The sequence below is a fragment of the Triturus cristatus genome, chromosome 3_2 (assembly GCF_964204655.1).
Source record: "Triturus cristatus chromosome 3_2, aTriCri1.1, whole genome shotgun sequence".
Classification (NCBI taxonomy): domain Eukaryota; kingdom Metazoa; phylum Chordata; class Amphibia; order Caudata; family Salamandridae; genus Triturus; species Triturus cristatus.
In genome coordinates, this window is record NC_140584.1 from 193,876,158 (window position 1) to 193,902,504 (window position 26,347).

General features: G+C 43.1%; 1 protein-coding gene across 8 annotated transcripts in view; it reads right to left on the bottom strand.

Moving 5' to 3' along the window:
* Window positions 1-26,347, bottom strand: part of C3_2H2orf76 (chromosome 3_2 C2orf76 homolog) — a 438,804-nt gene that overhangs the window by 22,819 nt on the left and 389,638 nt on the right. For all 8 annotated transcript variants that reach the window (XM_085647482.1, XM_085647480.1, XM_085647476.1 and 5 more), the window contains one exon: window positions 24,262-24,312. In XM_085647482.1, the coding sequence (XP_085503608.1) occupies window positions 24,262-24,312 (51 nt within the window). The remainder of the gene's footprint in view (window positions 1-24,261; window positions 24,313-26,347) is intronic.

Here is a 26,347-nt window from a genome sequence, read left to right on the forward strand (position 1 = left end):
AACTCGCGCTGCACAGGGCAGCGCATTCTAGTGAAATACGGAGCGACTGTTACTAGCCTCTCTGTAATGCACTGTGCAGGCAGCAACCCATCTGCACTTTCAAGAGGAGAGATAGATCCCCTTGCAGGCGGGTGCAGTCAGTGACTGCACCCGCCTGCAGTGGGATGTCTGGAGGGGTCAATGGGCACCCCTTTTCCCCCTCCTCAGGGCTGCCCTCTGGGGAGAACTGGCAGTGAATCACTTTTTTATGGGGTACTATCAGTGTGCCTCCCGATGGCTTCTTTGCCTTTGCGCTCATGTCCATAATGCAGCGTGGGTGCAGAGGCAAAGAGATTATCTCATTTGTATGGGACCACGCCTCCATGTAATGCCCTCTCAAGATAGCGCTGACGCTACATGTGCGCAGCGCTAGCAGTATAACAGAAGGGCCCACACAAGCACGTAGATAGTCACCACAAGCCTGTCGAAGACTGTGATGATGTAATGTCATTCCATAGATGCCTTCCATGCTGGAATACAATGTGGGATTAGAATGGACATCTGGTAGTTAGGATAAGAGGCAAGCAGCAGTGACCTGTACTCTTAATAAATATGTGTCTAGAGGCCGTGCAGAGTCTGAACCTGTTTTGAGGACGTTACAAATTGGCGGCGAGTGGAAGAATGTCACACTGCATGTATTAAATCAGCAATGAGCGGCTTCCCCCAGAGGTAAGAGCGTGAAGCACTGCAGGCATTAGAGGCACTGCACAGTGATCAGAGGCATTGCGCAGGCATAGCGCTACCAAAAGATCAGCACACAGGCTGGAAGGAGAATTCCTTGGAGGATTTGGACAAAAAGACGCTGGTCGCGTTATATGCGAGCTATTCAAATACAAATCGGCATTAAGAGTCACCATTTTGAAGTCGGGCACACCAGTATCGGAGTTAACATTGTCGGCGTTTAATTGCCATTTTAAATCGGGCAAACTCAGCAATCCTCATCAGGGCGAATAGTCAGCGATAGTATTCGGCCCACATTAAAAACAATGCACAGCATAACGTCCCACAACAAAAACAACTACATTAAACAGAATACAGAGGTAAATGCACATTGCCAAACACAATGAGAGACCACGAGATCAAGTAAAATATCGGCAGCCATTTTTGAGTCAGTCAAAATTGTTAAAAAGTAATCTCAAGTCATTTCTATTAACTGAAAATAGCAATTTTCTTTTAAAATGTAATAACAACATAGGAAAACATGTCAAGTGAAGATACAAGTAGGGAAATAACAATAAACATGGATACAGATGTATATAATGATGAGAAAATGTAAAAAGTGTTTCAAGTATTATTTTTCAAAGACTATTACCATTTGCTCTATCAGACCAACAAACCATTGCACAAAGATTGGAAAAATTGAACCAACGATTTTAACATTTCTTAAAATCTGCCTGTAAAAAATATTCTGATGAACAAGCAAACGATCTATTACTTAATTTAGTGAGTGATGATGTCGAAGACTTAATAGTAACTTTTCCAGAACAAGAGAGAAACGTGCATAAAGGACTCATGAAATGCCTACACAAAATATTTGCTCCACAAAGAAACCTGGATTTTGAGAGATATGATTTTCATATAACTTACCAAGGAGAAGATGAATCTATGGGTGAATACGTAACAGGACTAAAGAAACTAGTGACTTTTTGGGAATTTGAAAAGTTTAACAATGAGAGAGCAACAAGATGAAGGATAATTCAAATATGAAATTCTGTAAAATTCAGGAAGAAATTACTAGAAAAGATGTATGATTTACAAATAATTTTATGCATGGCGCGAACAGAGGCACAACTACAAAAACATGCCACTAACATGGAGCAAGGAAATATTTAATTATTAGAACAGGTTCAACAAATGTCAAAGAAAGATAAACTAGAAAGACGGGCACGCAAAGAAAATAAATTATGTTACGGATATGGATTGCAATTTCCACATTAAAAAATCTGCCCGGCTTTAGGACAACAGTTAAAGGAATGTAGACAGCCAAATCACTTTGAAAGTGTGTGTAGGTTTAAACAAGATAAAACGGAAAGTTGGTTTAAACAAGATAAAAAGGAAAGTTGGAAAAAAACAAAGAGAATACTAAATATAAGAAAAATGTAAAGTGTTGAACATGACTACGACAAAGAACCTGAACAATCTGAAAGATCATACATGTGTGAAGAAAATGAAATTAAACAAATTAAAATAAGAAGAGAACACATAAAAAAAATCTGTAGATATAATAGTTGGCTCTCAGAACGTTAATTTTGTCCTTGATAGTGGGGCAACATGTATTATCATATGTGTCACTGAATACCAGAAAATTAAGGAACAACCATCCTTATGCCCTTCAAATGTTAGTGTTTTTCAGTGGGGAGCCAGACATTCTGTTTCCTGTCTAGAAAAATTTGAAAAGAATTTACAACACGTAGACATATCAAGCAAAGAAGAAGTACATGTGTTGGAAGGTGAAGTTCCTGGTCCATGTCTGTTAAGCAGTGTCACTGATCAAGTCATGGGCTTAATGGCAATCACTTTTAATGTCATGACAGACCATTCTGTGTTAAAGAAATATCCAAAATTATTTAAAGGTTTAGCAACATTGAAAGCCAAGATATTCACATTGCATATCAATGAGCAGTGAAACCGGTGGCGCAAATACACAGAAAGGTTAGAATACATTTGCAGACAAAAGTAGAAAAAGAAATAAGTTAATTGCTTCAACAAGACATCATTGAGCCAGGCACTGGTCCAATACAATGGATATCTTCTATTGTGATGGTTCTGAAGAAGAATACAGAAGAAATAAGCATTTGTGTGTACTTGTGAGCTCCCAACACAGCAATCGAGAGAGAGAGACATCCAGGGCCGCATTTGAATGACTTGATCAATAATATTAATGCAGCTACGGTTTTTTCGAAGTTTGATTTATATAAGGGATGTCGCAACTGGAAATTGACAATCAGTCATGATACGTAACAACGTTTGCTACGCATCTTGGGTTGTTTCGGTACAAGAGATTATATTTTCGCATATGTTAAGCTGCTGAAGTTTTTCAAGAGACAATAAAGAATATATTAAGGCCAGTGAAGAACACTATGAAGTTTAGTGATTACATTATGGAAAAACACAAGAGGAACATGATCAAACATCGAATGAGGTGTGTTAACAACCTATGAAAGCTGGTCTAACACAATCTAGAAAAATGTGATAAATAAAGCCGATTTAAGATTTTAGGGCCACATATTTTCTCAAGAAGGAATGATTCCAGACCCAGTAAAAGTGCTGTACTTAAATGATATAATCAGTCCAAAAGATAAATCTGAATTACGTTCATTTTAGGAATGCCAAGTTATTATTCACAATATATTAAAGACTATGCAACTATGAGTGCACCACTTAGGGAACTAACCAAACAAGCATTTGCAATGCAATAGGTCTCGCATTTACGTGAGTTTGAGTTATTGGCATTGTAAATGACAATGCCTTTTATTTAGGTGTTGGTTTTTAAAACACAAATAAAAGGCATAGTCATTTACAATGCTAATAGCTTAAATTATTGCGAAAGCGAGCCCTATTGCAATGCAAATGCTTGTCGATTAGGGCTCTAAGAAGAGCCTGGCTCGCTATGTCCTCAGTGCGTTTGGTTCTGAGAACACAGCGTAGGATGGATTGATTGCTCAGGTCTGACTTGGAAAGAGTGGTCAGAGAAAGCAAGTGGCTTTAGGAGCAACAAACCCTGTGAGTGGTGTTTAGGGGTGTCTGTGGATGAACCGAAGAGTAGATAGGGGTGCAATGTGGGAACTTACTGGCACAGTGACTCAATAACTCCAGTGTGTGACAGTGCGCTTACAGCCTGAGGCATACTAAAATGTATTACAATGAGGCTGTGAGCTGAGTGGGAGAAGAGTAGCTGTGGGAGGGAAAAGGGTGCGTGAGGGAAACATTAGGAGCAGGCACTGAAGTCGGGTGGAGAAAGAATATGCTTGAAAAATAAATAAATACCTTATCTCGACCGTTTTGCAAGTGCCGTTTCCTGTGCGGCGCAGATATTGGCAGAACCCTTCAGGTTGCAGTTATGAGGCGGGGCTTGCAGAATGCCCAACAGAGTTTGTCGAGCGGCGTATTACAATATAAAGGCACGGCTCAGCAAACGCGTTTCTTTCAATATTTTATGCATTTTAAGCATAAAGTATTTTTAAAATGTTGTTTGCGAACTTCGCCTCTCCTTGGCGAGGAGGCAGAACAAACAACAAGCACGTTAACAAGCTTGCGCCATTGCCCGAATCAACAAGTCTCCAAGCACTAAAATATGGCAACTCGGCTGCCGCATACCTAGCCACAAACTGTGCAAAACCTTCCATTGCACGTCACGGTGTGTTTACCATATGTCACCATGGTCTCCTCGGAAAATAATTTGAGATCTACTCGAGACACGTCCTTTCTGTTGCGGTGAAAGTACACGCGTACTTTGAGGATTCCAGCAAATAAATTCAACCCCAAATGAATGCGAGTTTATGCAAGCCGCTCCGAAGGAATGGCACCTAAATCTGTACCTACGAGACGCCAGCCTATTTGTAAGCAGGGGGCTGGTTTCAAACAGCCTGGCGGGTAACAATATACGTTTTCGATGTTTTGCTGCGCACATAACATGCCACACAGCCATCTTCCGAAAATACAAGCCACAAGTAGCAGATTTTGAGAGGAGAATTTACCACATCATGCCTGCGCGTCGAGAGCATTCCTCCGGCATTGTTACGGAGAAGAGGAGGTACATTTCCAGTGAACGCTGCACACGTCACACACTCACCCTCCTCCTTGCTCAACCTGAAAAGGGAGGGGGTGACGTATTTACTCGGCTTTATCGCCTGCCAAAATGTTTCTTGTCTTTATGGGGCCATGTGTTTGGCCCCATAAAGATAAGAAACCTTTTGCGACGAACGCAAAGCAGGCCAGGCCGTCCAAATGGGACGGCTCAGAAAGGCAAGCAAATACGTCACCGACACCTTTTTTCCAATGGCTGGCCACCGTTTAGCATAAACGGTGACGCCAGCCAATGGAAAAGAGGGGTGGGGCTTAATGCCCCTTACAGAAAATACCCACATCTCACTAAATCGCCAGCGAGACTGCGCATGCGCGCAGCCTTACGCTATCGAGACCTAAAAAGTAACAACTTGACACATTAAGTAATATAATATTAAAGGTACATAAACAAACATTAGTATGTCAATGCATGCATCAATACACATGTGCACACAAGGCAGCCAACGCTAAAATGGAATTTGTAATGAAGAAATGCCATTTCAAGACGGCTGTCGCTGTACATGCATGCATCTGTGACCCCACTGCGCTATTCTAAGAACTTTCAACACATTTTCCACAAAGATGAAAGCAATAGAAGATCTTCCCAGCAACTAACTGCAAACGTTAGACAGCCCAAGAGGCATCTATCATAAGGAATCTTAACAATTTTTTTTTTTTTTTATACTTACCATCCTAACGAGATTGACAGTCATGTCAGAGCTGTAAAAAGCAAAAAACGGGTTCACACGAAGTGCTAAAAAGAAAGTGAGTGACCCAACAGCACTTAGCACCGGCAGAAAAAAATTGAAACAGGGAACAGAATGGGGGGAAAATGAAATGAAGGGGGTGAGTATCAGATGGGGAGGATGAAGAGCACACTGGGTAGGCCAAAACATGGGGAGCAAGAAAAACATACACTACTATAAAGTTCCTGTATCAAACAATAAAAGAATCACCTCAAGCAAGCAGTCGAGGGATACAATTCTTTCAACAATGTAAAACTAAAATGCTCTTTTGCCAGATGAATGCATGTATATGGAAAAAAGCCAACAAGTCAAGAACAGACAACAGATAGACAGTAAAATCATCCAATCAAAAGTCAACTTGAGGTATAAACTAGACTAGAAACAACAGGTTTTGCTGATAGACAGATACAACTCCTTCTAGCTGATAATTTAATAAACAAAAACTATTTATTTCTTTTAATAACTGTCTACAGAAGAGGACTTAAGCGGTCAAACATTGGATATGTACTTACTACTAATATCAATCATCCAAAATTGCAAGATTTTGTTTGAAAATATTGTGAGACAACAATATTGTAATACTAATTCAAATGAACATTTTGAAGCAGGCTAAACTGGACAGTGGCATTTTCCCTTTGATATTCAACCTCATATCTATGAAGTAGCCTGTTGCTGTTCCTACAACACCACATCTTTGCCTTCCTTCAGCCTTTGAAAGAAATAAATTAAAATATTACTGGTAGTCATCTAAAAGCAAAGAAGGAAAACCTAGGAAGAGACTACTGCCTTATGAGATCCAAAACAAGGAGCAAACATGATCCAAAAAAAACAAAAAGGGACAACACGGGTACTTTAGAAGAGGCCTTCAACAACTCCACAAAAAAAAACTTGTATGTTTGTAGTAACTCTTCCAACAGACACAGAATCAATTATTCAGGTGGCAATACAAACGACTGAAATCAATGTGCCCAACCAACAGAACTGCACTGGGAACATCAATCTACAAACCAACCCAAGCAGTTCTCTCCACTATTAAAAGGAATAACATCATGCCCTCGAAAGCTAATGAATGAATTAAACTGGGCAGTAATCTGGTACAGTTCTTCTGAAGAATATTCCCCAAGACATCCTCTAGCAAAAACCTTAAAAGGAAAATGTTAACACATGATAGATAATCGAGCAGAGGAAAAAATTTAACTGAATTCCACCACCAAAATTGAGCTCCAAACTCAATCTGGTTAAAAAAAAACTTCAGGGCAATAAAATCAGTAACATATAGACAATTGTGCCTCAAATTACTGCCAAACGAGTCGCATCACTTCCTATGGACACCTCTTCATTGCATACAAGAAGCATGCAATCAAAACTCAGATAAAAAATATAGCAAACTACAAGCGGGACATGCTAACACAACACAAAACTCACTAATAGAACAAAAGAACACCCAGGAAACACTACCTAAATCATAGATTTGAACCCCAGAAAGTTAAGCCTAACCTTTCATCCTTGTGAAGTCAATATAATTATTACCACTGAATTGGGTAATAACATATCACTATAAGCGGGTAATCACTTATATCAATATAAATGGGCAACATCTGTAGGAGCCTAAACATATAAAACAGGTTATAATGGTTTTTATTATAAAGGCACTATATATTACCCCTTTCTACTTTCGAAACAACTGAATAACAACTATCTTTCCTGCTGCCATGTCAAACTTATAATCTATTACTTAAAACACTGAAGAGTCGGAAAGGCAACAAAGAGCACATTTAAGTTTCACAATAACGTTTATGATTTCCACCCAAACAAACTTCAAAGTCAGGCACTCTTCACAGGAAATTAATTTTGGACATCCCTATTAACATAATGGAGTGAAATAGAGACATCAGTACTCTACAAACTCACAGACTACTTCAGTTATGTACTCTGTACTCCAGACAAGCGATTGGATCAAAAAGGGAGGAAATAAAAAGGAGTCTTTTTAAATCAATACTTTCACTGGGGCTACAGCACATGATCATGTTAACCAGGTCTTCAGGTCAGCCGAAATACTTAGGAATAATTCTTTTTTTTTTTTTTAAAGACTGTTTTCATGCCAACCGGGTAGCAACAATGGGCTGTGTCTGCTCCATTGGGCTAGTATTAGGAACTTTCAACACATTCTCCACAAAAATGTAGTGAGAGAAAGTCTTTTAGAAACTAACTGCAAATGTTTAGACAGCCCAAGAGGCATCTCTAACAAGTAGATTCAGAAACCAAGCAAAATAAAACGAGAGTCCACCCTGCCAACACAGGCGATACAAACATCACATACACACAGCTCGATGAAAAAGACTTTCAACCAAAGAATGTAACCAGAACATGAAATCCATACAATATCTTCAGCAGAATGAGACTACGGTCTGCTATGGTAATAAAGGGCCCTATGTAAAGTCACCAGACTGCCGAAAACGCCCAAGACCAAAAATATGGCAAAATAAGCACCACACAAACGCCCATAATTTAACAGTTGACAACTACAGATAGAAACAAAGAGAAAGACTAACCATGCCCTGCTTGTTAGTTTTCTTCGGTGATATGCTGTTAATGAATGAGCACTGTCTCGAAGCTTGTACTTCACTCTGAAAGCTGAATCTTTGAGTGGTGTTGAGACTTGAAACTGCTACACAGGAAGCTTGGGTCAGGCAATCAAGACGAGCTTCCTGCCCAAGAGGAACTCGCTCTGGTACGAGTCTCGCAAAAATCAAGTTGATGTGCCAAGAACTGCCACAAACGCTAGGAGCTGCAGCTCTGGGTGAACAGTATGCCATGCGCGTGACTGGAAAATAGGACACGTTTCATCAAACTGCGATGGTTGCACGTGGTTATAGTCGTAGCCTGTATTAAAAATAAAAACAACTCTAAATGCTTTAATATTCTAACTTTTCACTGCCTTTCAACAAATAAAGTATGAACTGAAATCGAGCAAAAATCGGAAGCACTGGGGCAGGCTATGTTGTTAATAATAAAAAGAATGCATTAATGTATGTTCTGCTGCCTCGCGTTAATCACAATTCATTTAAAAATCATTACTGTCAACAGTGACTTCCAGGGTGTTCGCTTTTCCGCCATCATTACCAAGCATGCAGTTAAGCACACGGCGGGAATCTGAATCTACAGAAACAGAATGCACGTCACACCAACACTAGAATTAAATCCACTACCTGGAAAAGATCATATAACAAGCCGTCTCCGTGGAGCAAGTCAGCAATGAGGTGTGTGCGCGCGTTAGGCAGCCGGGGTCGGCAGCGGCGGGGTGTGTGCGCGCGCGTGTGTCTGTGTGTGCGTCTGCGCGTCCACAGACCCCGATCGCTGCGCGTGCCCCGATCTGTCTCCCTTGGGAGGCAACAATAGTACTCGTTGGCGGCAGCGCTTCGCGCTGCAACGCCAGCGAGACCTAAAAAGGGTGAATGTTTAATTGGAATGATGACTGTGAACATGCAGTTGGAAGAATAAAAGATATATCGTCTGCAGCTAACTTAAAGTACTTTGATCCGGAATTATGCACAGAATTAGTTGTAAATGCTAGTCCCTGTGTTGGTGCAATTCTAGTACAGAACCAGTCTGGTAGGGAAATACCTCGCCATGTGATCTCACATGCCAGTAAGAAGTTATCCGCCATAGAAAGAAGGTACTGCCAACCAGAAAAAGACGTTTTGCTGAGGTATGGGCTTGTGAACATTACTATGCTTTTCTGTATGGCAAGTCATCAAGTCATTTGTGATAATAACAGATCACCAGGCATTGACTCATATTTTTGGAAATCCAAAACTAAAATTCCCCCCACGGATTGAGATATTGGGAATAAGATTAATGGACTATAACTTAAAAATTGTTCAAAAACTAAGAAGGAATATAATACAGCAGATTATTTATCTAGGCACTTAACTAAAAATGACATATAACAACAGTCTGAAGCTGAAGAGTACATATGTTTTATAATCAGGTCAACAGTGCCAGGAATTGTTTCAGTTTAAGAACTGATTCATACTTTGCAAAAAGATGAAACAATTAAAGAGATAAAAAAAATTACTGGAGGGTGATAAATAGTGCAACTCAATTTTAGTTGTCCATATGAAAAAGTGATAGTCTGGCTTTCAAGAACATTCAATTTGAATTATCTATGACCTCATCTGGTGAACTTTTGAGAGGAAACAAATTATTTATTCCTTTGAGCTTACAAAGGTGTGTAATTGATCTGCCTCGTGGAAGTCACAGAGGTATCTAAGCAACAAATAATTTTTTGCGAGAAAAACGTTGTTTCTCAGTTTAGATAGTCATGTAGAGGAAATTGCACAAACATGTCATTTTTGTCAGTGAATTACCAAAGAAATAATTGTGGAAGAATTGCACATGCCTAAACTACAAGATGCAGTTTGGTCTAACGTGGTGGCAAATTTTTATGGACCGTTAGATTCTGGGCATTATCTACTAGTAATAATTGATGAAAATTCTCGATTTCCAATTGTAAAGGTAATATTATCGACTTCAACATCAGCTGTGCTTTCTGTTCTTGATGATATTTTTTTTTACTATTTAGTATTAAGTCATAGAAGAAAAACACCATTGTGGCCTCAAACAAACGGAATGGTAGAAAGGTTAATGACTACTATTTAAAAAGCTACACAGAGAGCAAAACCTTTTCAGATCTCTATAAATCCAGCATTATGTCAAGTTTTGTGTGATTAACGAAATAGTACTCATGGATCTAAAGAAAAATGCCACTCGGAATTGATGTTTGGTCAGTCACTGCAAACAGTGAAGTATTATGCAGATTTCAAGAAAAATACTCAAAACCAAGATTACCAAGTAGAGGTGGAGTCCTTGTAGTGGCGCATGAGGTACCTTACAGTTGAACCTCTACCTGACACTGGGTACCATAAACATAATACCAAGGCATCAGGAGGTCTGCTGGCGGCAGGTGTTGGAGGAAGTTGGACGGAGTGCCCAGAGCCAACTGAGAACTCATGTGCTGGGTGTGGGGGGTGGAGTCACCCATGTCATTAAGACCTGGTTGCAGCGTAAAGACGGACATCGACTGGGAGAGACTCAGAATCAGACTGGAAAGAGTGCTAGTGCTCAGGACACAGGTAATCCTAGGTGGCATCTCTGAGGCAGCAGAGTGTGCTGTAAGAGGGATACAGACCCGGTGCTGTGCTGGTGCCATTTGGTAAGACAGAGCGGAGATGTACTCTGCCTCCCCTGAGCGTCAGAGGGGTGTGCCCTGTGAGTGTAGGGGCCCAGCACTGTTTTTGAACCCTGGACTTGGCCTGCCTATGCAAATTGAGTTTCCTGGAGGTCCCATTGATGGAAGAATGGGGAAGCCCTACAGTGTGAAAAGGGGGCCCCAGACACGCCTGCGGCCATGACCGGGGATGGTCAAGTTGAGACAGAGGAGAGCGCATCCCCGGCTGCTCATACAGCGAGTATTCTGGAAGCCATTCAGGACACAAATGGGTCCTTGGAAACGCAGATTCCTGCAGTGGTAAATGAAGTGGAATTTCTGAGAGAACCATAAAAGACTGTTGGATCATGTTAAAGTAACTGATGATCAATTGGGCACTACTCTGCTGCAAGTAAAGTAACACACATTAAAATGTTCCGTTGTGGAGAAGGAGGTATGGGTAATCCGCCTAGAAGATGCGGAGAGTAGGTCCCGCTGCCACAATGTTAGACAGGTCAGGGTTCCAGAAAAGGCAGAGGGGCCCGACACTGAACTCCTCGTGGAGGAATGCTGGAAAGGGCCTGTCTTGCAGGGCCATCCATCACGATTCTATTCAGTGGAACGTGTGCACAGATTACCTGCGTACCTCTGACAACTGGGGAGAGCCCGCGTCTGATCACATCCCGCATGAAGGCCTTCAGAGACAGGGATGTCATCCTTCAGACGGCACAGAAACATGGCCCTATGTTTATTGATGGAAATGAGGTTAACCTGTACCCATACTACATTAACTTGGATGAAAGGCAGAGACAAGCATTTGTGCCGCTTAAGAGAGTATACTGTCAGCTAGATATAAAATTAAAATATGCACTTTTTTAACCAGCAAAACGACGGATTGTACATGAGGATAAGGCTCACTTCTTGACAACAGCACAGGAGGCCTGGTCATGGCTAGAGGTACAGGTTCTGTGGTCGGGCCCCCTGCTCGCAGAGGGATGCTGGTTTGCACCGTTGTGGTGCAGGAATAACAAGCGTTCCACTTCCTCACCAACAAAGGAGAAAATTAAGGTGGAGCAAGTAAAAACAGTGCTGGGAGTCAAACACCGCAGTGACATTCTCAGTAACAACAAATTACGGGCATTAGTTTCCGAGGAAGGGGGCAGCTGTTCGGACAGAGAGTGAACTGGAAACGGAAGACTAATGCATTCCTGCGATCACACCCATGATAACTGAACATCTGGAGTAGGGGGTGAGAATGGCCCCTTGCCTATTACAACGGACCGACTATGAGCTGTGGTAAGAGCAAGGCGTAATCTGGGGCCCTTGGTTGTACGGGTGTGATGGAACTAACTTGGCATGCACAGACTGCATGGTGGAAGGCATCAGACTACCGTGCTCATGCGGCCTCAGATTGTGCCCCAGTGTCTGAAGCAATGGATGTTACAATGTTGGTTTTGTTTGGGGATCAAACGTACTGTCAGTTGGGGGAGTGGTCAGTTTTAGGATCATTACACGGTACGGTAGGGTGGGGGACAGTTAGAGGAGTTATTTATAGTACAAGGACACACCAGGGGACTCTCAGATCACGTACACCAAGGGGCAGAACTAGTAAAGGGGGGTGGGCACACAATAATCATGATACCAACACAGGAATTGACGTTATTAACTTGAAACGTCAATGGCCTCAGAAACAAGGTAAATAGGGGGTTGGTCACCAAGGCATGGGCAGACATAAAACTGACATATTGTTACTGCAGGAAACACACCTCACAGACTGACAACACCAGAGCACGGGGAAGGGCAAATACAAACTAACCTGTTATGCCAAATACACTTCTGGTTTGAGGGATTGTGATGATTCTTCTTAAGCGAACTTTGCCGTTTCATGTGCCCCACACATGGACATATGTTAGTGGATGCAATGTAGCACTATTGGGAGAAAGTGAGGGCAAAACTATATTACTGATTACTGAATATGCTCCACCTAGTCTTCAATCTTCAGGACTCCATAAGCGTGCGCATATTATGCTACAAGCCCCCCGTCACTCACAATTATTGGTGGAGATTTCAATCTCACACTAGACACTAAGCTAGATCAAATGAGCACGAGGTTAGAATGGGGTAGGAGATCTGGGGAAAGTTAGAAGGATTTCCACAGGCCCTTGGGTTATGTGATGTTAAGAGTGCCCACCACAGCCATGAGCAAGGATACTCTTATTATTCGAATTCACAAGACATGTGTTCTAGACTGGATTACGTTCTCACCCCTGGCTGCTCCTTACACAGGTTCATTGAGGCGGAGTATATGGCTCATGGGATTAGCAATCACTCACTTTTACGTGTGTCAATTAATGTGCGGAGAACACTTGGGGCATCGAGGATTGAGACCCGGCATATCTTGAACAAACAAGAGATCAAACAACTAAATAGGGCTACGTAGTTTTACTTCAAGGAGAATAAGGGTGTAGTGCCCTGTCACGTTTTGGAAAGCGTACAAGGCTACGATCCGGGCCTCATAATCACTGGGGAAATAGGTGACAGAAGGGAGAGAGATGCAGTAAGATGGTTACCTTAGAGAGGCAACTGCTGCAGCTTGAGAAAGACTATGCAGCATCCCCTACACCCTGCTTGAAAATGGATATGGACCTGAAGCGAACTGAGCATCATTCAGTCGCTAGACATGAGGTCAAAACGACATGCCTAGCAAAGCAGAAACGTATTTATGAAGCTGCAAACAGAGCAGACAAATTGTTGGCGCAAATTGGTAGCAAGGAAAGGGAAAGCGCACATGTTTGGAAACTTATAGCAGAATCAGGGGAAAATGTGAGAGAGTCAGCGGATCGCGGACGAATTCTTGGAGTATATGGAGACATTCTAAAGTGTGCAGTTACAGGCTCCAGTGGAGATGGTTCTGTGCTTCAGAGATGATTGCTTAGTGAGGTGTCTGGGATTCCAACAAGTGAGGGACTTGAAGGCAGATGTCTCAGTCGAGGAGGTCTCACTGGCTATGCACCAGATGCAGTCAGGAAAGCCCCAGGCCTGAATGGCTTCCCGGTTTAACTGTTCCGTAGGCTGACCAGGAGGAAGGTAGCACCTCATCTTGTAGCCTATACTGCAGCGTTTAAGGAGGGAAAGTTACCGGAGGATATGCGGATGGCGATAGTCGTTCTCATTCCGGTGGCCGGGAAACATCAAGATAGGTGCTACTCTTATCTGCCAATTTCTTTGCTGAACACCAATGTTAAAATCCTGGCCAAGGATCCGGCATCCCGGCTGCATGCGGTAGTGACTGAGTTGGTGCACCCGGACCGAATGGGTTAATGCCGGGTCGTTCAACGCAACGGAACCTGATGAGGCGCCATAACAAGTTGGCTGCGGAAGAGGTGGCGCCAGAGGGACGGGTCATCGCCTCGCTTGACACAAATAAAGCATTCAACTCTGGGGAATGGCCACACCTGCTTGGGGTTGTGGCCAAGATGGGTTTTGGGCCAAAGTACATCAGATGGGTCAAGCTGTTTTAAGATACACCAACACCCAGAGTAAAGGTTAATGGTCACACCTCCCAGGTGTTTCAGCGACGCAGGGATACTCAGCGAGGGTGTCCACTTTTGCTAATGCTGTTCGCTTTGGCAATAGCAGTACTAGCGGAATCGATCTGGACTGATGCGCTGATCTGGGGCCAGCCAAGAAGTACTGGGTGGGAAGAACGCATATCGTTATAGGCCAACTATATAATGTTGTACATAACGAACGGACCAGACAGTGACTCGTTTGCGTGATGTCTTCCGAATATTCGGCAGGCACATCGGATTTTCAATAAATTGGGACAAATCCCGATTATTCCCAGTATGGGATTGTTTGCAGGAGGGGTTGCTGCTCCTCTTGATGCTTAGAGGAGAACATTGGAGATTTGAGTATCTTGGGATTTAGTTCACTAAGGAAGCTGACTCGCACTATGTGACTAATCTAGGATCCATGATACATGGGTTAGAGCGGGAAACACTGGCAGGCATTGCCTCTCTCGTTTTTGGGGAAGGCAGGAATGTTCAAGATGATAGCTCTTCCTCAATTGCTGTATATCCTTCAGATGAATCCGTACAAAATCCCAGATGCTCAGTTTGCTAAGGTAGATATGCTTGTGAGAACACTGCTTTGGGCTGGGGGTCAATCCTGTATAGCACTTACAGTCCTCCAGAGATCCAAGTACGAGGATGGCATTGCCTTGTCCTGCATTAGGAAACATTATGGCGCAGCACAGGTGGGCCTGGTTAATGGCATATGTGGATTGGGAGGAGCTGGTGTTCCGCCAGGACAGGTTAGGCATGGGTGAGTGTAGTTACATGCATGCGCTGTATGAGGCCAGGCTGGCTCCCAGAGCTAGCCCGACAATCAGGATGATAGTGGCCACCTGGAAGAGACTGACTAGAGAGATTGGGTGGGATAATAGGCTAACCCCGAAAACACCACTGTGGGATGATTCCAGATTGCGACCAGTGGTGGCATTGAAAGGCTTCCAGGGCTTGGATAATATTGGCCTCTCTGCCTTGACGGATATCTGGGATTGCAATGGAGCTATACCGTTCGCCTTCCTGAGAAAAGAATACCACCTGCCAGAGGCTCAGTGGACTTGGATACGACCAGTTGAGCCATGTCCTCAGGGAGGAAGGATCCCCCTTGGAAGGGAGACTGTTAGATGACTGGGTGTTTAGGAAATTAATCTCACTGACATACAGCGCTATAATGAGGAATATGCAAGCCTCCCTTCTCAAATTGCGGCATAGGTGGGAGCAGGATTTACATGAGTTCGATGGAGACGATTGGCAGATGGCACTGGGATTCCTAACAGAGGTAGCAATAAAGGCGATGGAAAGGGGCGATGGACAAGGTTGTCAAAAGAAGTTTTACAAAATCTGGGGTGGTTGGGGTTCGGGGTCTGCTTGAGGTTCTGGGGGGCTATGCTTTTCGCACTTTCTGTTGGAGACACAGGGTGTGGTGGCCGATAGCACAGATAGGTTCACTCTGTATTAGAGACACAACACGTAGGGAGTTGCTTGCAGTACTACTGGTTGTAAACATTAGTGTGAGGACCATTTAACTTGCCACTGTAATGTACGGGAGGTTTGAGAGTAATTGGGGTTGTAAGGGGTGTGCTATTGCATGTTGTCAATATGGTTTGTCTTGTTAGCAATAAACAAATTAAAAATGGATTGCCCAGTACGGTATTTGGTGTTAGTGAAACAACGGAGAAAAAAAAGTTGCAAAGTAGTTTTCATCCTTCTCCTTTGTAAGTGATCAAAATTCATGGACCGGCAGTTACAGCAAGAAATGAAAGCAGAGTAGTAACAACGAATAAAATGTTCTTCAAAAGATTTCAAGTGAGAGTTAATGAGCAAGAAAATATACAGATGGATAATCAATGGGCAGAACATGATGCTTTGCTTAGAAAATCCCTGAGAGTTTCAAAGAAACCACATCGACTGATTAAACATTGTTAAATAATCAGATGTAATGTCATTCAGAACAATATTTTTCTGTTCTATCTTTTCTTTCTTCTTAATTTTTTATGTGTTTTACCCTTTCTTTCACTTCTTTTTATTTATTTTTTTTAATTGGGGGGGGATGTAATGTCATTCCAATAGATGCATTCCATGCTGGAATGCAATGTGATATTGGAATGCACTCCTGAGGCATAAGAGGCAAACAGCACTGACCGCTACTCTTAATAAATATTTGTGCTGCGGATTGGCTAGTATCTCATCATCAGCACCTTTCTACAAATGCAGGAAAAAGAGGCCTATCCTTCAAGATCAACTTTTGAGGGGGCCTAGTATATATATTTAAACAAGCATTGAAAATGCAATAGGTCTCGCCTTTTGCTGTGCTAATGGTATTGTATAGCAAAGCAAGTGGCTGTAAATTAATGAAAGGCGAGAGCTATTGCATTTTTAATGCCTACATTTATTTTCAAAAACTGGAAAAAATACAAAAAATGTAGGCCCTTTTGCTTGACTTTCCATGCGGTCTTTCATTAGTTGCAAGTCAATAGCTAAGCAGATAGACAGAATAGGGAGTTAAAAAACACAGAATGAGATTTCCTTACATAATGGCGTATGTTAGCATACATTTGTAGCATAATGCCAATATTTACCCGAGGGACTATTGTAATGTTCGGCTGCTTAATTTTCTAAAACACATCAGGCATCGAAGTATGTGTGCAGGTTTATCAGTTAAATACATGTGGAAAAATACAATTTTACAACCATATTTATTCACGAAATATACAATAAATATGGATAAATACTGATAAAATGCCACAAAAATAAAGACGGCAATGTTAAAAAACAAATACCATAAAACCGGAGCCTTAATTATACTGCCAAAACAACAACAAAAACTCAAGCATATTTCAGTCTCAGTACATAAATCACCAATCCTAGTACAGACATACATCTCACAGTCGCCAGCACATACACTGGCACAATTGCACGCACACACACTCCAATCATAGCCGTCTCATGATTCGTACAAATTTACTGTATGTGACCCGCAGCCACCAGCACAACTACTACAGCCCCAGTACAAGTACCATAGTTCCGTGTTCATGCCTCATCCCTCCCAGCATCCCTTCACAGACTCCAGTACATGTGTCAGAGTCGGAAGTACACGCCTCTCATTGTACGTCAGTAATCCCGTCACAGGCCTCGTCCATCACAACCCCCGGTACAAAGGCCAGAGTCCTGTGTACCTGTCCCCACACGTATCTCAACACAGATCCCTCAGCCCATCACAGCTCCCCCCATAGAAGCATGAGAGTTCCAAGTAAATCTTCGATCACAGACCTGCATACCATCACAGACAACTTCAGCTCACCACAGCCCCAGTACATGGTCCGTCACACTTGTGAATGAATGCCATCACAACCCCTTCAGCCCACCATAATCATCGGAGTACAGTGTACATATCCTGCACAGACCCCTTCAGCCACGATAGCCCCCAGAGTCTAAAACTCACGCACCCTCTTAATGTACATCATGTATCCAACACAGACCTCTCGATTCCACCACCGCCCCCTTTAGAGGCAGGGGAGTTCCAAGTACATGTGCCAGCACACACATGCATGCCGTTGCAGACACCTTCACTTCGGTTACCAGGTGAGTCCATGCCATTATTAACACCGTTTCCTACTTCTAGGATGTTCTTAAACACCTTAATGCATTTTGGGAAAGCGTTTCCTCTCAAGCAACTTTAATAACACACCTAAAAACAGTGATTACTAAAAGGAAAGTCCTGGACTGGAGCACGGTCCCTGGTGATCTGGAGTGATCTGGTAACCACTGCCACCAGAGCACGAGTGTACCCTAACCGACCCAGCCCCCCTACTGTTCTAGTACAGCCCCCTACCTGACACTGCAGCCCCCGCTTGTGGGTTCAACAGAGCCCCCTCGGTTGGGATTTTCAACTTTCAGCCCCATTGTAGGTGTACTCGACACTGTACCGCAAACGGGGTTCTCTTCTCGCTGACTGACAAAGGTGCTTTGATTCTCCGCGTCCAGCCCAAGGTGCTGCAATTCTGTCAGCCTGGGGGTCTCATTACGACAGACCCACCTAGTCTCTTGACCTGCTCTGCGGGTCTGTGCTCCTGCACGTCCCACAGTGGGTACCTAGTCTCTGCTGGAGTTGTGCGCACATGGCTGAGCTCCCTCCGGCTGGGGGGCTTGTTCACAGAGCCAGCACGAGAAAGCATGAAAAACAAGTCCGGGAGTAGTACGCGCGATATGCGATTTGTTTTCCCGTGATACAAATTCCAGAAATCTGGCGCTTGCCGCGAGGCACTTTATCTATCTCTGTAATTGCAGTTCACAATCCTTAGAAACCGCGATCTATGTCATCCCCCAAATACTTAGCACGTGAGATTCAATGCCCTGCGTGTGTGTGTGTGGGAGCACGCGGGGAGGGGAACCAGTTTCTGCGGCCAAGGGGTCGCAGCGTTAACGGGGCATGGGGGAGTGGGGCCGTGGGGAGGGGGGTCTGTTATTGTAAAATTAAAAAAAGCATTCCACACGCAAGATATAGCAACAAAATACAGTGCAATGCATTCCACACGCAAACGCATACAGTAGTTTAAAAAGAAAAGTGCAGCAAGTCAATATTTAGCCCACCGTCTCGCGCTGCCAGTAAAAGATCCAATCCCGCTGGGCGTGGCCTAAAGAGGACAGGGTGGCAACCAGGAGGGACTAAAAACCCTCAGGTACAATCAACAAAGCCTGCTCTGAATAATAAGTGACGACAAACGGCGCATACCAATCACATTTGCAGGCAGGGCGGAGACAGAACTTCTGGAACCGTATTGATTCCAAGAAGCCCTCGCATGGCGAGAGCAGCGCATGTGCGCTGCTAACGCCAGGCGAGACCTAAAAACTAATGTATTATTGCCCGCATCGAAAAAAAGGGGAAATGTTCTCAAGTTGAATGAGAATCCCATCAGTCACAGATGACAAATAACAATGGTAAAAATGTGTCCAAAGTACCCAGAACATTTTTTTTATTAGATGGGTCTTCGGTGCAGGACTAAAAACCCTTAGACAAACTCAGATCATAAAATAATGGACGGCTTACATGTTTCATTGCCAAATAATAAATGTGTGCAAAAACTATGGTGTGACCCTGTGTCCCTCAGAACCTGGGTATGTATGTAAAGAGCTACAAATGGTTCCGTGGGGTAAGAAAATTGCTTTTAAGGTCATGAAATCCTAATCATATAGAACCAGCCGAATAAATAACATCAATTACTTTACAGATTGAATTGGAACACATAAGACAAACAATTTTCGCAGCAAAGTTATTTACTTTTCCTCTATATATCATTTTTTATGAGGCTGTTAAAATTCAAAAGACAAGGGTGACATAAAGTAGAGTGAATAAAGTGACCAGGCAACATAAGTGAATAAGTGTCATTTATACATTGGTGATACAAAAATACACAAATATGTACAAGATATACAAGGGGTACAATTGGGGTCTGGCCAATTCTGTTATAGATCAAGTGTCTCTGCTGAAAGCACAAGGGCTTAATAGATTTTAAGACCAGAATGGTCATGAACCAATAAAGGACATCGACGTTCGACCCTGACATATGCGCAATTAGGGAACCGTCATAGCGGGTCTTCTTCAGGACAAGTTAACAACAAGGGAGACTGCCACCTTCAAATGATATGGGAGATTGGTTTGATTCCAACCTGCAGATTCTCAGGATGCCCTCAGTGACAACATTAATTAGCGTGGCGGAAATTCTTCCCAGGGGTCTATCTGACCATTCACCGGTGTCTATTCTCCGGCCTCTGGATCCCAGGCGCTCCCCATTTCGATGGCGTGTGTCGCCATGGCTGCTGCGGGATGATAACTATAGTGCACATATTCATAAATCTTTAGCGGATTATCTCTTACTCAACAAAGGCACGATGGAGTCTCCAGTCATCCTGTGGGAAACAATGAAGCCCACTCTCAGGGGAGCAGATATTGCCTTCTGTACCGCGCAACGTCGACAGCGACGCGATAAGCTATTAAAAATTGAGGCCCGGTTACTTGATTTGGAGCGTGCAAGTAGAGACACAGTGGGACAGGTTGCGAGCAGACAATTACTGAACGTACAACAGACGTACGCCAGGGAACTCCTAAACAAAGCCCGGCTCTATTGGATTGGCACCCGCAGCCGGATATACCAATGGGGAGACAAATCTAGTGCCCTGCTGCATCGTCTGTGTCACCAGACACTGCACTCCCAGACGCTCCAGAGTATATGTGGCCCTGATGGGACTGCTCCTACAGATCCGTCCGCCATTGCTGACTGTTTTGCCTCATATTTTGCAGATCTATATGCCCACCATGAAGTACTGCCCGCTGCCCTAGTACAGAAATTAATCGCTGACTTTCCTCCTCGGGCACGGTCGGATACAACGCGGGATACGCTGGACGCTCCCCTGTCGTTGGACGAACTGCTGGCCGCGCTGCTTGATATGCAGGTGGGAAAGGCACCAGGCCCGAATGGCTACCCTTGTGAGTTTTTCCAGAAATATCACCCGCAACTACTAAAACCCTACCTAGCGGCGCTGGAGGCGTCATTGGAGAGTGGCGATCTCCCACCAGATTGGCGGCATGCTGAGATTGTTGTGTTCTTGAAGCTGGGTCGTCCGCGGGAACAATGCTTGTCATATCGCCCGATTTCACTACTCAATGTGGAAGCTAAGCTCCTGGCCAAGGTGATTGCAAACTGCCTAGTCCCGTATATTACGGGGTCCACCCGGTTCAGGCAGGATTTATGCCAAACCGTGCTACGCGGCACAACAGCAGACGTGCTCACAATGCTATTGCCACGGTTGATAAGCTTGGTACCCCTGCCGCGCTCCTCCTGGCAGACATGAACAAGGCTTTTGATTCCCTCAGCTGTCTGTATCTCTTTGCCTAGCTCGATCACCTAAATATTGGCCCCCGGTCACTAAGCCTTATTCGCCTGCTGTATACAGACAACTACGAATTCTGGCAAGTGTAGGACCCTCTGGATGGCAGAAATATTGTCCTATGCCACTCCGACAGAGTAAGCTTCATTTACCAAACTCTAAATCAGGCCCTTAGACTCCAGAGCTTCAATTCGGTCTAAAGGCAAGAGCTGATAAAACTTCACATAGGAACTAAGTAGAGGCATCACATTTCATCAGGCACCTGCTACACCAACTCCTGCTTGGAGGAACTATTTGGAGGAGAGGACTATAAGCACCCACCAACCTCGACACATTCAGAACCGTCTCTCTTGGCCAGAGGTGTCCTGCAAAACAAACTACTAGTAACAAAGGTGCCCTTGACCGACGGGTCAACAACAAGATTTCATTTAAGTCTAACTAAGCTTGAGTCTCTTCAGTAATTGGTCAATTTTCAGTTATTTTTCTTTATGTTTTCTATATGCAGGGCATTAACTTTAATAAATGCTTACACTGCATTTTTAATCTAAGTATCTAACTTTTATGTAAGAGGACCATCGTTTACAGTTTATATAGCATGGAATAGGTTTGCTTTAATTTGCAAAGATTAGTATCTCATAATATTTTTTTTATTTTTTAGACTTTTTAACGCAAATTACTCTACATGAATAGCATATTTAAGTTCCCTATGTTGTGCCTTGTTTCCATCCCCAGGACCTTCTATAGGTTTAAAACTTCACTGCTGCCAAGCTATCCAACAGAGTGCCAGGAGTACTCTAAGGAGACATGGTTCAATTTCATTATAAACAGTTGTGCCCTGGTGTGGTGTGAGCACACGTTTGGGGCATCACTTCCACCACTGCCAGGCCAGTAACCTCCTGAAGTTGCCTCTCCATACTTATCTCCCAGCTCCTTTCATAAGCCATTTATTTCCATAATATAGTCAAGTTACAACTCTTTCCTGCCCTGGCTCCCTTCTCTCATACTACAGCAACCAGGCAAAACTTACCAGAAGGCTGTGAAAGGCCGCTGTAGCTCTACAAATCACATACCTTCTAGAGAAATTGCTCTTCGGCTCGTAGGTTTGGCTTTTTAGGTCTTGCTGAGCCAGCGCATGCGCTGCTCTGCGAGAAATTTAGTGAGTGGCTTTTGAAAGTGCTACCAGAGGCTTTTGCTGGCCTCAAGCTTGCGTTCACGCACATGCACAGCCGCCATGTGGGTTCCTGTCAAGGCTCATTAAGCCTTGCGTGCCTCTCTCCGCCTTGCTTGCGCTTCAATTCCCTCCCCCGCCACAGATCGCGTCACTCTGCTGGCCTTCACTCCCCCCCCGCCTCTCTATACTGCAGCAGGCCGTAGCGTGCTTTCTTTATAATTTTCTTTTAGCGCACGCGCACACAACTCCCGGGCTTATTTTTTTCTTATAGTCATGCTTAGGACTCGTTCCCTTCAAATCCTTTGCCGAGCTTTACTTTTGCTGAACATCTTTTATTATCGTCTATGGGGTAATACTGCCACATCCATCGCACTATTTCAAGTCTCTTTCTCATGTTATTTTGATTCACTGTATATTCACTCTTGCGTGACATTCCACGTGCTTCATTTTGGCTCTCATCAGATGCTGCTTCTTCACTGGCCATAGACTGCTCAGCTCATTGTATTATTACAATTGCCTCACGTATGGTTTGGGTTTTACTGATCCCCAGTCTGTCGCCTTTGTTCTGGGTGTATGGCGCGTTAATTGGCCTTCTGGCGTTTGGTCGACCAAACCCTCAAATTCACACGTAGCTGCTAATCCAGGAAACGCAGCTCCATAAACACGTGAACTCCTGTCTTTAACAAAACGTGCAGCTTTACACTGCAGCATTTGCCTGGGACGAAATGACTCACTGAGTTTTAAATGACATCTTGAAATGTACCTAAAGCTTGGTCCTGCTGTTGCATCCCTAGAGATTAAACCTTCCTTGTCTCTGTCATGTCCTGTCCTGTCCTGTCACCTGCCGTTTCCAGACCCGTTGTCACATTTGTGTTTCATTGCAACTGTCAGCATGAACTCTTTTTTAGAACATAGACTGACAATAATGTAACTCACGGGGATCAATTTGTAAATAAAATAAACAAGCATTGGCATAGCCAATAGGTCTCGCCTTTGGGACCTTATAAGTGTTTAGCCATGCAACAGTTAATGTTGTTGCAGTAAGGATATTGTGCTGCATAACTAAATACTTATAAGGTCCCAAAGGCGAGACCTATTGGCTAAGCCAATGCTTGTTTGATTTAGTCTTCACTCCACATGACTGGAGATTCCGTGCCCTCTTTTACCAGGCCCCCTCTAATATCACATCTGCAACGCTGGCCACCCAAAAGCTCAGTATCCACAACTGTATATATGGTAACCAATTCCATGAGGACACACATTCTATGAGACAGCAAGGTGACGTCTGTCTTTAAGTCGGAGTTCAGAGGCAAACATCTAACAGAATTTTCCAATAAGCTAACATCTCTACTGACACTATCCTTAATGGCGAACCATAATTACAGGCAAATTTTTTATTGATAACTATCAGTTTGCCAGTAAAAATGTTCCTTGTGACAAGATATGTTTTCCAACATCGGGACAGAGTTCAGAGAATGCCATATATAGGCCATGCCAGACAGGCCCCTAGAAAGTATTAAAACTACAGTGAATATTCCAACAAGCTAGTGTCTCATGATCTCCTCAACTGAAAACATTGATATATGCTTGCTATTTATTGCTGCAGAACACCCTGGTGGTAAGGTATGCCTCAGAATTGTTATTTGACTTGGTGGGGACTTAAAACTAAGGCCTCTCCGGATGTCGGACAATATTAAAAGAAAACTCCATATAGATATAAATGGCTCTAACAGGTGGCAACAGTCAAGCTATGTTGACAGGTACACAAAATATAGCCGTGAAGAGAGCATTAGATAGGCTTCACATAAAAAGAAAACCAAAGTGTGCACCAAAGCGCTTGTGCATTATTTTACCTACCATATGTATACTTCTTAAATGGAGGTGGAAGCCCTGGTCTCAAAGGCACATCTGTAACAGGAAAGCACACAGTCAAACAACAGCACAAAGATTAACTTTCCCATTAAAATAAATACATACATCTTAATATAGTATGCTGTACTCCAAAGAGTATTTTATGTAAGCCAGTGGCCCAACTAGAGCCACTTATGTGTTAATTACATTCTTGTGGAATATTTACTGGCTGCTTTGAGGATATAAATGCCTTCCTGGAAAAAACATAGGTGAATGTGGGAAGCACTTCAAATGTTCTGCTACTAAGGCTAGTTCAAGGCCCTAGACTCACAGGTCATTAACAAAAAACACTGATGTAGCCCAGAGCCGACAGAGTCCGATTTGGAGAAGCTCGAGGAGATTGAAATGACAAGAGCATCAGATCCTTTGGCAAATTTTGCTAAGTGCTCCTAGAAATCTGAATTTGTAATGGAGGGCTTTATGAAGGCTAAGAAAAAAATGTGATGTGCCGTGATTGCAAAATATATGTATACCTCATGATGCTTCGGTATTAAATTTTTACAGCACAACTGGAATTGAAATAGGGATAGAAATGGCATCAGGCGATGTACACTTCACCTGCACTAGTTTAGTTTTAAGCATTTGTAAGTTAAGCATTGACCAGTGTTTCGTATGTTGGTCTGATTAGTAGGTAGTTTTATATTATAATGGGCATTAAGAGCTGCTGTACATTTAAATGACTTTTATAAATTTTTATTTTTGGTGTTTTATAAAGCGTGGACATGACGCAAAGGTATCAGTGCGCTTTACATATGATTGATAAACATAAACAAAGATTTGAAACATAAAATGGAATACCTAACAAAAACATAGACCAATGTTTAAAAACTCCAGTATGATATGGTATGGTATGTTGTATCCATGTTATTATTACACGTCCTCGATTCATTTATGAGTCACTGCAATGGTTTTTCAAGGGCCTGCTTTGTGTCCGTTTATTTCCAGGTACCTTGGGGACAATGTGTGTGTGGTTTCTACTGTTTTAGATGTGCTTCTTCCCTGTATTGGTATTACTGTCATTGTAACGGCTACTGCACCCAGGGGATAGGCTCTGTGACTTCATGAAAGGAATATGTTCATTAGGATCTTTTTCAACTCTTTTTTGAAGACATAGGTCAATGGGTTAGACCGAACCTTGGGTGGTGGGGAGTTCCAAATCCTTGGAGCTGATCCTGAAAAAGGGCATGTGTAGGTTTTTTGTTTTCTGAATCTGGGGGGGTTCTAGCCTGAGAGAGTTTGCGCTTCTGAGGGAGCAGATGCCTTTTGAGATTGGAATCTTTTCTGCCAGGTACCTTGGTTTGTTACAATGTAAGACTTTATGCAGGAGGCAAACAATTTTCCTTTGAGTTCTGGCTTTGAAAGGGAGCCAGTTGAGATACCCAAGTGATGGGGTAATGTGGTCAAAGCGTCTAGTGCCTGTCACCAGTATAGCTGCTGTGTTGAGGGTCGCTTTGAGTAGAGACATTCTCGAATTGGGAAGACCTGAAAGGGTCCCAGATCTATTTTTTAGCCTTGAGACCACTAATGACTATACTGCTTGTTTGCAGTCTGGCGGTGGCAGGAATAGTTTCATTTCTTCAGTAGATTGAGTTTGAATAATGCACTGCATGCAATGCAATTCTTGTCCAGTGTTATTTCAAGGGATTTAGCGGAATCAATCATGGTAGGTTTGCAGTGGAGGGTGTCTAGGTGATTGAGCAAATCTTGAATGCGTGTGCAGCTGTTACGGGGGAGAAAGTAGGAATTATGTTTTTTCAGAGAGTTCAGCTTGAGGTTGTTTTGAGCTAGTCAGGTCTGAGATTTGACTAGAGTGTAATTTATTAGGATAACATCCTCTAGGGAGGATATCTTTAAGTATAATTGTGTGTTGTCTGCGTCCATGTGGTATGCAACGTTCGATTGTTTGAAGATTTCTGTTAGTGGTTCCATATACAAGTTAAAGAGTGTAAGGGGAATAGGTGACCCTTGTGGGACTTGCATCTCACTGATGTGGCATCTGAGAAAGAGTTGCCTAGTTTGATTCATTGTGAGC